The sequence below is a fragment of the Stegostoma tigrinum genome, chromosome 8 (assembly GCF_030684315.1).
Source record: "Stegostoma tigrinum isolate sSteTig4 chromosome 8, sSteTig4.hap1, whole genome shotgun sequence".
NCBI classification, from domain to species: Eukaryota; Metazoa; Chordata; class Chondrichthyes; order Orectolobiformes; family Stegostomatidae; genus Stegostoma; species Stegostoma tigrinum.
In genome coordinates, this window is record NC_081361.1 from 12012472 (window position 1) to 12025170 (window position 12699).

Sequence of the window (12699 nt, forward strand, 5' to 3'; positions counted from 1 at the left end):
CTGTACCCGGTGTGGCTTCCTCTACATTGGGGAAACCAAGCGGAGGCTTGGGGGCCGCTTTGCAGAACACCTCCGCTCGGTTCGCAACAAACAACTGCACCTCCCAGTCACAAACCATTTCCACTCCCCCTTCCATTCTTTAGATGACATGTCTATCATGGGCCTCCTGCAGTGCCACAATGATGCCACCCGAAGGTTGCAGGAACAGCAACTCATATTCCGCTTGGGAACCCTGCAGCCTCATGGTATCAATGTGGATTTCACCAGCTTCAAAATCTCCCCTTCCCCCACCGCATCCCTAAACCAGCCCAGTTCGTCCCCTCCCCCCACTGCACCACACAACCAGCCCAGCTCTTCCCCTCCACCCACTGCATCCCAAAACCAGTCCAACCTGTCTCTGCCTCCCTAACCTGTTCTTCCTCTCACCCATCCCTTCCTCCCACCCCAAGCTGCACCCCCATCTCCTACCTACTAACCTCATCCCACCTCCTTGACCTGTCTGTCTTCCCTGGACTGACCCATCCCCTCCCTACCTCTCCACCTATACTCTCTCCACCTATCTTTTCTCTCCATCTTCGGTCCGCCTCCCCCTCTCTCCCTATTTATTCCAGAACCCTCACCCCATCCCCCTCTCTGATGAAGGGTCTAGGCCCGAAACGTCAGCTTTTGTGCTCCTGAGATGCTGCTTGGCCTGCTGTGTTCATCCAGCCTCACATTTTATTATCTAATAATATCACCATGTTGCTTTGTCCGTACAAAGATGTCCGTCCCAATCTTTTCCCCAAGGAGATTGCACAAGCCCTGTGAATTGACTGCCTGTTATTGATCTCCCTGTCTGACAATTCAATATTACAATGCGATGTAGAAAAATTGTTGCAAATACAATTATCTGCATGCAAATATAAATCCAACAGGAGGAAGCTTTAATTAAAAAACATTTCCTTGTTTGTAGCACTTCTGAGTTTTCTGACAACTTGATACAATACTAAAGCAAATACAGCTTCCCCTTTTCATGTTGTTTATTAGAAGATAATTATTCAATATGTACCTGAATTTAAAATATAATTTTCACCTAAGACACTAAAAGTCTTGAGTATTAACCAGGATGAGCCATGCAAATTCTTTCTCCACCTTTTAATTAGATGACTGTTCAATTCCTATTAATCCTAACTCCATATTTCACAATACCCTTATCCAACCAAAACTGATTGATCTTAGTGTTAAAAACTTTAATTATTTCAGCAGCAACAGACCAAGGGCAGAATTCCATATTTTTACTACTCAATGTGAAATGCTGTTTTCTGACTTCCCATCCAAATAGTTTAGCTCTATTTTTAAGATTATGTTCCCATACACTTGATACCCTTATCAGAGGAAATACTTGCCCTGTAATTATCCAATTGAATTCATTTTGCATCTCAAACACCAAAATACTGAAACAATATAATTGAAAGCCATTACACTATATCAGAAAATGTGGTTTGAAGAATGGAGAATTATGTCTCAAGCTATTTTTTTCCTCATCTCACTTTACTGATTCCTTCCCAGATTTGGACTATCGTTAAGTTTCTTCTGATAAATAAGTTACATATTTTCCTAAATTATACCAATCCTAGGTTTTTGTTCCAGCTTTTTCTGTATTTTGTTCTTAAGCACTGTCAGACTCGAGCCAGCCCACTCCTTTCCCACCCCTTTATGCATTCCTGCTGACTATTGGCAGTAAGCCTCTTCCTGGCTTTCTCCAGTCCATTCAGTCAATCAGCTGCAAGAAGCCCCGCTCTGCTGCACATTGGAAATTAATGCTCTTTCCACATCAGGGGTTCGCCGTATATGGCACCGCAGAGTTATTTGTGCAACTGGTATTTATCCTACCCACTAATCTATGTGAAGGAAATGAACCACTGTCTGGAGTATTTGCCTCAGCCTTGATCTCGCCGATTTTAGTGGGGCGGGGGGGGGGGGGGGAGTTGGCATTCGTTTTCTACAGTTCGTGGCAACTGCCAGTTCGCTCCAGCAATCCTACCATCGACTCGACCAGACTTATTCAGTGAGGGCTGAGTGCGGAAAGCAACCTTCTTGCGGATAGCGAAGATGCTGTGGGGAGCAGTCTTAGTCGTGGGCTTGGCTTTGTGCAGAGGACTACCGCTTAACAGCGGGCTGCACAATATCACCAGCAAAAATGCCAAACCGATGCCAACCGTTTGGGAAGAACCGACGCGTGAAGCTGAAGCCAGGACAACCGAATCACAGAAAGAGGACAGCATCCTATCAGAGGTAAAATCACCCAAGCGCTTTCCTGGTTAGAGAGGGGAAACGAACTAAAAACTGCAAAATATTTTTGGAACAGCGATTGCACCTTCGCGAAAACGCCAGTGCAAGAAACTAAACGGGATCTAATAGTTTTCCTTAGAACTTAATGATGTGTCCGTCAGATCGTTGTTCATTTCAGTCTAACAAACCTATTTTTGTGTGCAAAACCTTTTCAAACTAGCTTTCATTTCGAACCATTGCTTCTAAATGAGAAAATTATTATTGATAGTGGTTTGCATTTAGGAGAAAGCCCTGTCCCTCTTTTCCCTTTGATTCCTGACACATTGTGTTCTGAGTCAAAGCTGCAAATGTTCATTTGCAAATTCTCTGGCTGTGAGGGACCAACAGATTTAGAAAAGCTTCAGATTGTTGGATACATAATTCTTTAAAATGAAACAATGTTAGTCAGAAGTAATAGAAATGTAACATTCCCAAAAACACGTTTTTAATCGTGCATTCACTATTTAGATTGACCATACATAAATACATCATGTAGTGTCTGAAGATTGGTGCTTTGCAGTTAAGGTTTGGTATTTTACATTGCACACACTGTTGTGACTTGCTCTTCGCTTGCCTCCAGTTGCTACGGGACTATGACAAAATGAAAGCCGTATCTGAGGGCTCGGATTGTCGCTGTAAGTGTGTGCTCACACCCTTGGGCCGGGACGCCTGCCACCGAATTTGGGAAGGCTCCGCCAAGCCGGACGACTCGTACACGGTGGAAACTATCAGCTCGGGACCACACTGTAAATGTACCTGCCTCGTCCCGCCCTCGGCTCTCGACTCCTGCGCTGGCCAAATCAGATTGCAGAAGTTCCAGGAAGCGGAAAGCAACAGTTTCAAGGTTGGTTGCAAATAAAGCTGGATGTTGCATTGATAAGTGTAAGGCTGTAGAGCTGGGCTCTGAGGGCATGTTTTCATAGAAGCGTGTTTGGCCAACGGCGATAAAGGAAGGGTGTGGGGCGCCATCATAGAGAAGTGAAGCAAAAGTGTATTTGAAAATGCGCTCAAATAATTGGATTTGCGCGTTGTTGTTGGGCGTATTATGGAGATGTGATCACTTGGCTTGACGCTACATTTGTCACCCAACACACCATACACAGCAACCTCCTCACACCAGTAGTGAAACAGCCTTTTGATGGCCCATTAGCTCAAGTGATATTTACTCAATTTTATATGAAAGCATCCTAGGTTTTGACAGTGTTGGCACTGGCGTTGAGTCCAGTGATAATGATGAACTTGCACCAGCAGTGATTTGTTGTATTCTACCGTTATACCAAAGATGAAGTAACAGGTTGAATGGAAAATGCTGGCTCCCGATGGGGCAGTCTGTATTTGAGCTATGTTTCCTGAATTGCTGTAACAACAAACTGATTTTGTTCTATAGCATTAAGAATTTAGCATAGCGCACTTCCAGGGACAAGTTTGAGTTCAACAAGTTTAATGGCTTGGTTTTGCAAATGTGCTCAATGTAAAAACATAGCCCAAAGAATAAGAAAGTTCTTGGTTTGTGCTGCGTTTGCTGATCTCTACTAGGACAATGGTAATGAGTGCTGCAGTTGTCAGAGGACACCAGATTCCCCTTGGGATGTATTTTTGGAGTGCATTGTGGTTTTCCCTACAGTCAACTTGGCCATTAACGTGTAGTGACTGACTTCACACAAGATGTACTGACTTGAGTGAGTTACAAGGAGGGTGTTTTTGTCTGTGAAAGCGCATTTAATTAACAACTCAGTAAGTTCGGAAGTAGAATACCTGGAGGAAAAAGACATTAAAAACATTTGGAAGAAAAAAGCCAAACATAGTTTGTCAGCATCTCGTCGAGGTGTACCAATTCCTGAAGAATCACAGAGGTTTATGAAACTCATGGTCTAAGAGTACTTGTTGTATCAACTCCAAAAAGAGATCTTATGTCTGGAAACAAGAACAAAGTTCAACCAGATGCTTTATTGGAACTGTTCAAAGGCTGCTTCATTCCTTGGCATTGTTGTATTCCACTTGTACTGTGACAGCATCGTCAGTTTTTTTTATAATTGGAAACCATTCAAGTTGGAATCTACACACTTCTTTTCAAATGGGAATGTCCTTGTTGAGTTTGTGTCTGTAGATGTCAGATGAAGGATGTCAATGATAGAAGAACTGGGTGCTTTTTACTTTGGTAACCCTGCAAACAGAAGTTGGCATTTATCTCTCAAGCCTGCTCTGCCACACAATAAGATTGTGGCCAATTTGATTGTAATCTCCTCTGATTTGTAAACAGTGGCTCATGGTTCCATATTCTCCTAAAAGAAGAAACATCCCCACACAGCTACATGCCAAGACCTCTTAAGATCTTATATGTTTCAATCAAGGTGCCTCTTACTCTTCTAATCTCCTGCAGATACAAGCCTAACATGTCTGTAATTTCCTCATAAGACAACCTTCTCATTCCAGTACTAGTCCACATTTCTACTACCATGCAAGGAAAAATAATGTCTTCCTTTTTAATTAATTGATCCTTTCAATGCGTACTGAGCAGTACCCCAATTGGAGTTGCACCAATGCGCTCTATAACTGAAGCATAACTTCCCTACTTTTGTGTTTAATTTCCCTCTCAATAAATAATATCATTTATTCTCAGGATAACATTCTGAAGAAGGGTCACTGGACCCAAAATGTTAATTCTGATTTTTTTTCTTCACAGATGCTGCCAGACCTGCTGAGCTTTTCTAGCAACTTCTGTTTTTGCTTCTGTTTAAAGCATCCGCAATTCTTTTGGTTTTTAAATGATAACATTTATCAGCTTTCTATTAGCTTTCTTGAGTATTTGCTGTACCTGCATACTTCTGTGATTCATGCAAGGGGACACTCAAATCCCTCTGTATCTCAGATTGCTGCAATTTGTCACCATTTAGATAATATGCCTTTTTAGAAAAGTCTTCCTGCCAAAATAGATAATTTCACACATTATACTCGATTTGCCAGATCGTTGTCCACGCACAACTTATCTATATGTTTTTGTCACCTCCTTGTGTCCTCTTCACAATTTTCTTTCCTATTTAACTCTTAAGAAATAGAGAGCTTTGTTCAAGATTATGTGGTGTTGTACAATCCAAGAGAAACTGATTTGCAGCAACTTTCAGAAGGTGTTCAATCTACATGTCTCATTGCAAGGCTTCATGAAGGAGTAAAAACAATTAGATATTGAACTTTATTCAAGTTGGTACCTTAGTCCAAGATAAATGAGAAGCTTACAGACATCATTTTTCTCAAAAAAGGAAAAAAGCCAGGAAAATCAACTGGTGCTGACTGGCGATGGGTTGGAGTGAGTTAGGATACTGTCATGCATTCTGATACCCAACCTTAAGTCAGCTTAGACTGACTGAATCAATATCACATTTCATTCTATTTTGCCTAATGAGCTTCCTAAGTCCGACATGAATCTTTGTTTGGGGAAGTTTGATCTGGACCCTGCTCATTGCAAAAAATAACTGCTTTTGTTTAAATATCTGTTCAAAGAACCTGGAAAGATTGTGGTGAGACTAGTTGGAAATGGCATACTGATGCAGAAAAAGATGCCTTTGATGGACAGTTCACAGCTTGCAGATTTCTATCCTGAACCACCCCACTTCTCAAAGTGGAAACCTCCTCCTTGAAAACAATTTTGTGTTTAATTATAGCAATACAAATGTAGGAATGTGGTTGTGGTAGTGTTCTTGCCTCTGAGCCAGGTGATGCAGCTTCAAGCCACACTACAGTACTTAATGGTCAAAGAAGGAGCATTCACAACATTTCTAAACTGGTTGAGTATCAACTTGCAAATGCTTTTGATGTATGGCAAAGGCTGGTGGTAAAAGCGGGAGAGATTGCTGATCAGCTATGTGATGAAGAAAGTTTGGAGTCTCCACCTCTCTGCAGCTCCAGATATGATATGCTTGTACGGTATATATTGCCAAGCAACCTGGATTCATTGTGGGCCAGCTGGCTGGACAGTCTGCTGTGGATTATACTGGTGCCAAGAGCACAGGGTGCACAGGGTCCTTGGTCTGGTTGGGGTAGTTTCAGGACCTGCCTCCTTGCCCTACCTGTGATGGAGAATGTGGCACAGTGAGTGGCACACTGCCTTTGGGTAGAGATCTCAAGAACAAGAAGAATACAAATAAGTACTTATAGGATGCCGTGTACATCATCACTGTCTGCAGTGTCAGGACATTTTACTGTATGTGTCAAGCATCTGCCAATTAAGCCAGATTTAACTGCTAACGGCCTGTATAGGATGCTTAATTAAGAAATGATTGGCAAGAAATGTTAAACTATAATGCTGAAAATATAAGTTCTGAGGACTGTATAGTTTGAACAGCTACTTGAAATGAAATCTTGATTCACTATCTGTTAAAGCCAAGAGCAACATTTTCATTAGAACACAAAGAGGAAGTTGTAGCTATCATGTAGCCAATAACAGCTGAAAGATTCAACCATAAAACACGTTGGTTCCAGATGGAGTACAGGACAGGAAGAGAATGCATTTATAAAGCAACTTAACATATTATTCGGACACAGCCCAAAGTGCTTCATATACAATGGACTATATTGGACACATTTCATTGATATGTTAGTAAAAACATTTGCCATTTTGTTCATAGCAAAGTCCCATAAACAGTAATGAGATGAGTGATCAGTAGTTCTGTTGTTGGTGATGGTGCATCAGTTTTGGCCTGGGTACCAGGAGAACTCTGCCACTTGCTAAAAATAGGCAATGGAATATTTACTTCTTCCTGAACAGGAAGATGGGTTTGTTTAAAATGAACAATAAGAAAGCAAAACACATAGATCCAAACTCTTTAAAAATGAGGATGAAGAAAAGCGATGTATTGAATTTGTCAACGTTGACAATTTTACTCATCCAACGCTATGGCAAGCAAAATGTTCCTTTTTGTGTACAGCTCTTGAGAATGTTTGGGAATTAGCTAGAATATAGTGTTTTAATCTGTATTTCCATAATGTAAAATATTATAGAATCTGAAACAGTAATTGGCACTGAAGCTCTGTAGATAATATATTATGCATTCTATAATGGAGTCCACTTATTCCCTTTAATCCTCGAAAAAGTTTACCCATTCCTCTTCCACCCAAGCTAATCAAGTACAGCTCCATTACATGGAGGTTTTATGATTCCTTATTGACCAATTCCTATCGCAATTATTTCTGCCATTTCATCTGCTTAGAAAATAAGATTTCCCAAGCACATTCAGTTAGCTCCATCTGTACTTCCTTATAAGCTTCAATCCTGTTGCTAACCTTATATTCATACAGAGATAGTGGGAACTGCAGATGCTGAAGAATCTGAGATAACAAGGTATAGAGCTGGATGAACACAGCAAGCTAAACAGAATCATAGGAGCAGGAAATTTGACGTTTTGGATCTAGACCTCTGACAAGTGTTAATAACCTCCACAAGGAGAAGTGCTCAAGTTGTTATGTGAGGAAAAATAATTCCTTCTATTTTGAATTAACTGACTGTCTTTAAAACTGGACTGTATTTTCTTGGTCAGTGCTCACAATATGTTGAGCAATGTGTCTGCAGCTAAATTATCCATTCCTCATCATATTTTAAAACTTAAATCACATCTCCCCACAATCGTCTTTGATGGAAACCGGTTTGGTTCTTTGAATTTGTTTGTTTTCATGTTTCAAATGCTGACTGACAGCAAATTTCCCTTCATTGGATACTGATGGGACCCATTATACTGGCCCCTACTAAATCTGGGGATTGCAGCTAATGACAAATTGCTTCACACTCATACCTAAACATAAACTGGCCTCCACCATTCATGACCAGTTGTGATTTTTGAGCCTCCACTAGATAAATCAACTTTTCTCAAAGCCCAATGTATTTGTGAAGCTGGTCTAACATCGTGCGCTGGATAATTTCAGAATATTAGTTGTGTTAACAGCTGACAAATGAATACTGTTAGAAAGCAATTCAGAATGGTGGTATTAACAGTGGATGCTAACACAGATAAGTAGATCTGGTATATTTCTAATTGGAAAATGAGGCACATAAGAAAAGCACTTGTAAAAGAGTAATGAAACTGTGTGAATACAGTGCAACATTACTGTTCCGAAAGCAAAAGGTTCAATCAAGCCTTTTATTTTGATAATCCATCAGAAGCAGTTGGCAACTCCATTCATTAGAAAATAATGCAAGAAGCATGGTTTTTCAGTTTTGAAGAAAAGTCAAATTGGACTCGAAATGTTAACTTTGTTTCTTGCTCCACAGATGCTGCCAGACTTGCTGAGTTTCCCCAGCATTTTCTGTGATCTGAGTTGCTTAATTAAGTTAGTGGGAGAGTCCAGCACAAGGGGATATAACCTTGAAATTAGAGTTAGTTCATCATAAAAATTACTTTAGGTTAAGGGTAAGGTCACTTTACAGAACACGAGTGAGTTGCCAAATAGACAATGGAAAATCTAATCCTAGGTGTTTCTAGATAGGGTAAGCAAGAAGATACACTGACAGTTGCGATAGAACTATTTGTTGCATGGATTGTGTTGCCTGAAGAATGGAAAATGAAGGGGATGAGTGGAAATCAGAAAATTATGATCAAAATAGACTTCAGGATGTTATTTTGGATATTTCATGTTATTGTTTTTGTCTTTTTTTACAATATCACAGGACATGAATCCTGTGAACCATTGAAGAAATTGGAGGATCACCGACATTCCCCTCTGTATTACAGAAAACACAGCTGCCACTTGAGACAGCAACCTAGGCGTAACTCAACCTAGTATTGATGGACCCCTGAAAACTATGTTTGATAACTATTGCAGAACAAAATTGTACATAACATGGTTAATATATTAACTCAGCAGAAGAATACCATAGTTATTTTATGTCCTTTTATGTCCTCTTTCAACTGAGATCTGTTTATTTTCAGGATTCATGGCAACACTTTGGTGAAGGTAACCTGTGTTTTTGGGAAAAAAAAACTTGCATTAGCATTGTGCCTCACATGACCCTATCTAAATGCTCTTTAAAGCCAGTGAAATGTACTCCCAGTTGTAATACAGGAAATGCAACAGCTAATTTTCATACTGCTATTTGTGGGAACTTGTAAGGGATTCGTAACTAATAATATGTTCTTGTGATGTTGATTGAATGATAAATATTTTACAGGACAGCGGGACGAACTCCTGTGGGGAGGACTCTTTTTGGAGGCTGCGGGCCCTTCAGTGGAAAGGAACTTAATTAGATGGGATGGCGGCATCCATACACTTCCCCATCTTCCTGTCTTTGCTTGGTATAAACTGTAGCATTTCCACCCTACTGATAATTGAGGTCATTTGTTGGCCAACTAATATTCAGTTAACGGCCGATTCCTTCCTGGGTTAAGATTATTTCAGCCTGAGGTGGGATGAGAAAGAGTCGGTCTATCTGACAGTTTGGTGATGGCATGGAAGTGGGGTGATTCCTCAAACTGTATTAAACTGAACGATTGAGGAACTTGATCTCGGGACAGGGGGTGGCAAGAGGGAGCTACCTTGTCACATTTGCTTCTGATCCCACAACCCTCCACTCCAGAAGGTCCACTACCTAAAAACACTTGCTTTTCCTGCGACTGTTGTATGGGCAGAGGTCTTGGCCTCCTTGTGATGCTGCTGAGTTCTGGAGCTACTGACCTCTGATTGGATCAAGGACATATTTGCCTTGGATCTGAATTCTTGTAGAAGGTTTGCTAGCAACAAATCAACTGTCTGATTGCCAGAAAATCTGGCCATCTTGTCCTCACAGCCTGCAGATTTCTCTCCTCCAAACTCCTCTGGTTTTGGACTTAACCCAAAATTGATCGTTGAAACTTTGCAACATGATAGTTAACCTAAGAAAGCAAATGGGGTGGTGGTGTAATCTCTTGTCCAAAAACTAGCTAAATTCAGCACTCCTTCTGTACTATACTGCAGTGAAAACTTGGTTTAATCGCAGTCAACATTGTTTCAATATGTTTGTAATTTATTTTCAGTTCTCCTCTGCAATGGAACTGTTGGAAGGTGCCATCTTTGGATTAGACATCATAAAGTTACATTCCGTTACAACCAAACTCATCAAGCGCATTGAAAAATTGGAAGCGGTAAGGCACATCATGTGGTTGATTTTTGAGCTAGCTATCTTCTAGTGCCCAATTCAAGTGGATCCTGTTGGATAATGATAATAGTAGTGATAAAATAGGATAGTGAATGCCTGAAGTGTGTTTCAGTATGAGAGGTTCTGTAGCAAGTCCAATCCTGCAGATTCTGTTTGCTAATATCACAGAACAACCTCCAAAGGAGGGAATGTCAGAGGGAGGGTCATCGAGGCCATGACCTCTATCTCCTAATAGTAAGTTTTAGAATTACACAGTGAAAGTCATTGAACCCAATTGGTCTGTGTTTACGCTGAAATGTTACTCCCACCTCATATCACAGCAACCTTCTGCAGCATCCTTTAAAAAAAACTGAAAGAATTGTGGGTGCTGTAAATCAGAAACAAAAACAGAAATTGCTGAAAAAGCACAACAGGACTAGGCAGCACGTTGGCTCAGTGATGAGCACTGCTGCCTCACAGCGCCAGTGACCGGGTTTAATTCTATCCTTCAGCGACTGTCTGTGTGACGTTTATCACATTCTCCCTGTGTCTGCGTGGGTTTCCTCTGGGTGCTCCAGTTTCCTCCCACAGTCCAAAGATGAGCAGGGGAGGTGCATTGACCATGCTAAATTGCCCATAGTGTTCAGGGATGTGTAGATTAGGTGGGTTATAGGGGGCTGGGTCTTGGTGGGATGCTCTGGGGTTTGGTGTGGGTTTGTTGGGCTGAAGGGCCTGTTTCCACACTGTAGAGATTCTGTGATATATGATATGACTGGCATCATCTGTAGTGAGAGAAATCAGAGTTAACATTTCAGATCAATTCTGCGGAAGGGTCACTTGACCTGAAATGTTAACTCTGCTATAGAGCCACAGAGATGTGCAGCATGGAAACAGACCTTTTGATCCAACGCGTCCATGCCAACCAGATATTCTAGATAAATCTAGTCCCAGCATTTCTGTCCACAATATAATTTTATATTTTCTTCCTCACGTAATTACCTAAATTTCCAAACATGTTGGACAGGATTGTGTGGGGGCCTGAACAATGTCGGCTCTGGCAAGAGTGGTGACAGAGTCAGTTGACAAGTCCAGTGAGGCCTAACTTGAGGTTGAGAGCAACATGCTGCATCATTTTTATTGAAGCAAAGAAATGTGGAAGCTGGACATATGAAACAAAGACGTAAAGTGCTGGAGAAGCTCAGCAGGTCTGGTAGCATCTTTGGAGAGGGAAAAGCATTATTAACATTTCGAGTCAAATGACTCTTTGTCAGAACTGCAACCAGCTAGGAAAGGGTGATTTTTATGCTGATGAGTGAGATGCATAAAAAGACACAGTGCCCAGGAGACAGATAGAGAGAGACAGGGAGACAAGCAAGGGGATTGCTGATGATAAACTGGGAGAGACATAAATACTGAATGGGTGCTAATGAGAAGTGTGAATGGTTGAAAAAAGGTTTGCTGCGCTGAGCAGGGGACAAACACATTTTGCTATACTTCACACTGACATATCAATCTTACACCTACAGCAGACCATGAACAGCAGAGGTCCCAGCAATGATCCCTGTGGAACACCACTAGTTAACAACTCACCACTCCGAAAAGCATCCTTCCACTGTGCCAACTGCCTGCGTGGCAAACACACTGCATTTTATTTAACAAATAGCCATGTTGGAAAGTGGGCTGGGACTAGTCCTCAGTCCAGTCATTTCGTGGCATTATTTTGGGGGTGGGAAGAGGGAAGTGGGGGAGCTGTCAATAGGGGGCCTTGGTATTATCAATCGCATGCACAGGGGAATCTCATATCTTTAGTTGGGGAGTTGCAATCACAATGCTCAGGGACCTGGGCAATGTTGTCTAGGGACTCAATGTCAGTCAGAAGTCTGGGGCAAATACAGTTTGAGATTCTGTTCATTTTTGAGGTGGGTGCAAGGGAGGGGCCTGACTGGGCAGTGAGGGAATCACTGCCAAAAGGAACAAGGTAAGCAAAGCTGGAGGTGGTGGTTAAATCTCATGTGTAGACTCAAGATTTATGGGATGGAGACAGAAAAATATTGAGAACTATGGGAGATGGGTGGTTATTGGCAGTCTGCACCACTGTCACCTCCAGAGGGAGAGTAATTCCAAGGTGAGGACCAATAAGGTGGAATGTAGGGTCTTAGAGAGCATGGAGCACATTTGGAGGTGATTAGTCTAATCATAGTATGGGTAGGGGTGAGATGGATGAAAATGGGCTTTTGGGATTCAGTGAGCTAAAAGGGTCACGAAGGCGCTGAGGAAGATATTTGGACACC

At 41.5% G+C, this 12699-nt stretch overlaps 1 protein-coding gene across 4 annotated transcripts in view; it reads left to right on the forward strand.

Annotated features, from left to right (window-relative positions):
- The first annotated feature begins 1977 nt into the window (after positions 1-1977).
- LOC125456293 (olfactomedin-like protein 2B) overlaps positions 1978-12699 on the forward strand; it is a 65678-nt gene continuing 54956 nt past the window's right edge. For all 4 annotated transcript variants that reach the window (XR_009446047.1, XM_059647736.1, XM_048539297.2 and 1 more), the window contains exons 1-3: positions 1978-2274; positions 2891-3154; positions 10308-10415. Coding sequence is in view for 3 of the 4 variants with exons in the window: in XM_059647736.1 (XP_059503719.1) it covers positions 2092-2274; positions 2891-3154; positions 10308-10415 (555 nt within the window). In the remaining variant the exon portion in view is untranslated. The remainder of the gene's footprint in view (positions 2275-2890; positions 3155-10307; positions 10416-12699) is intronic.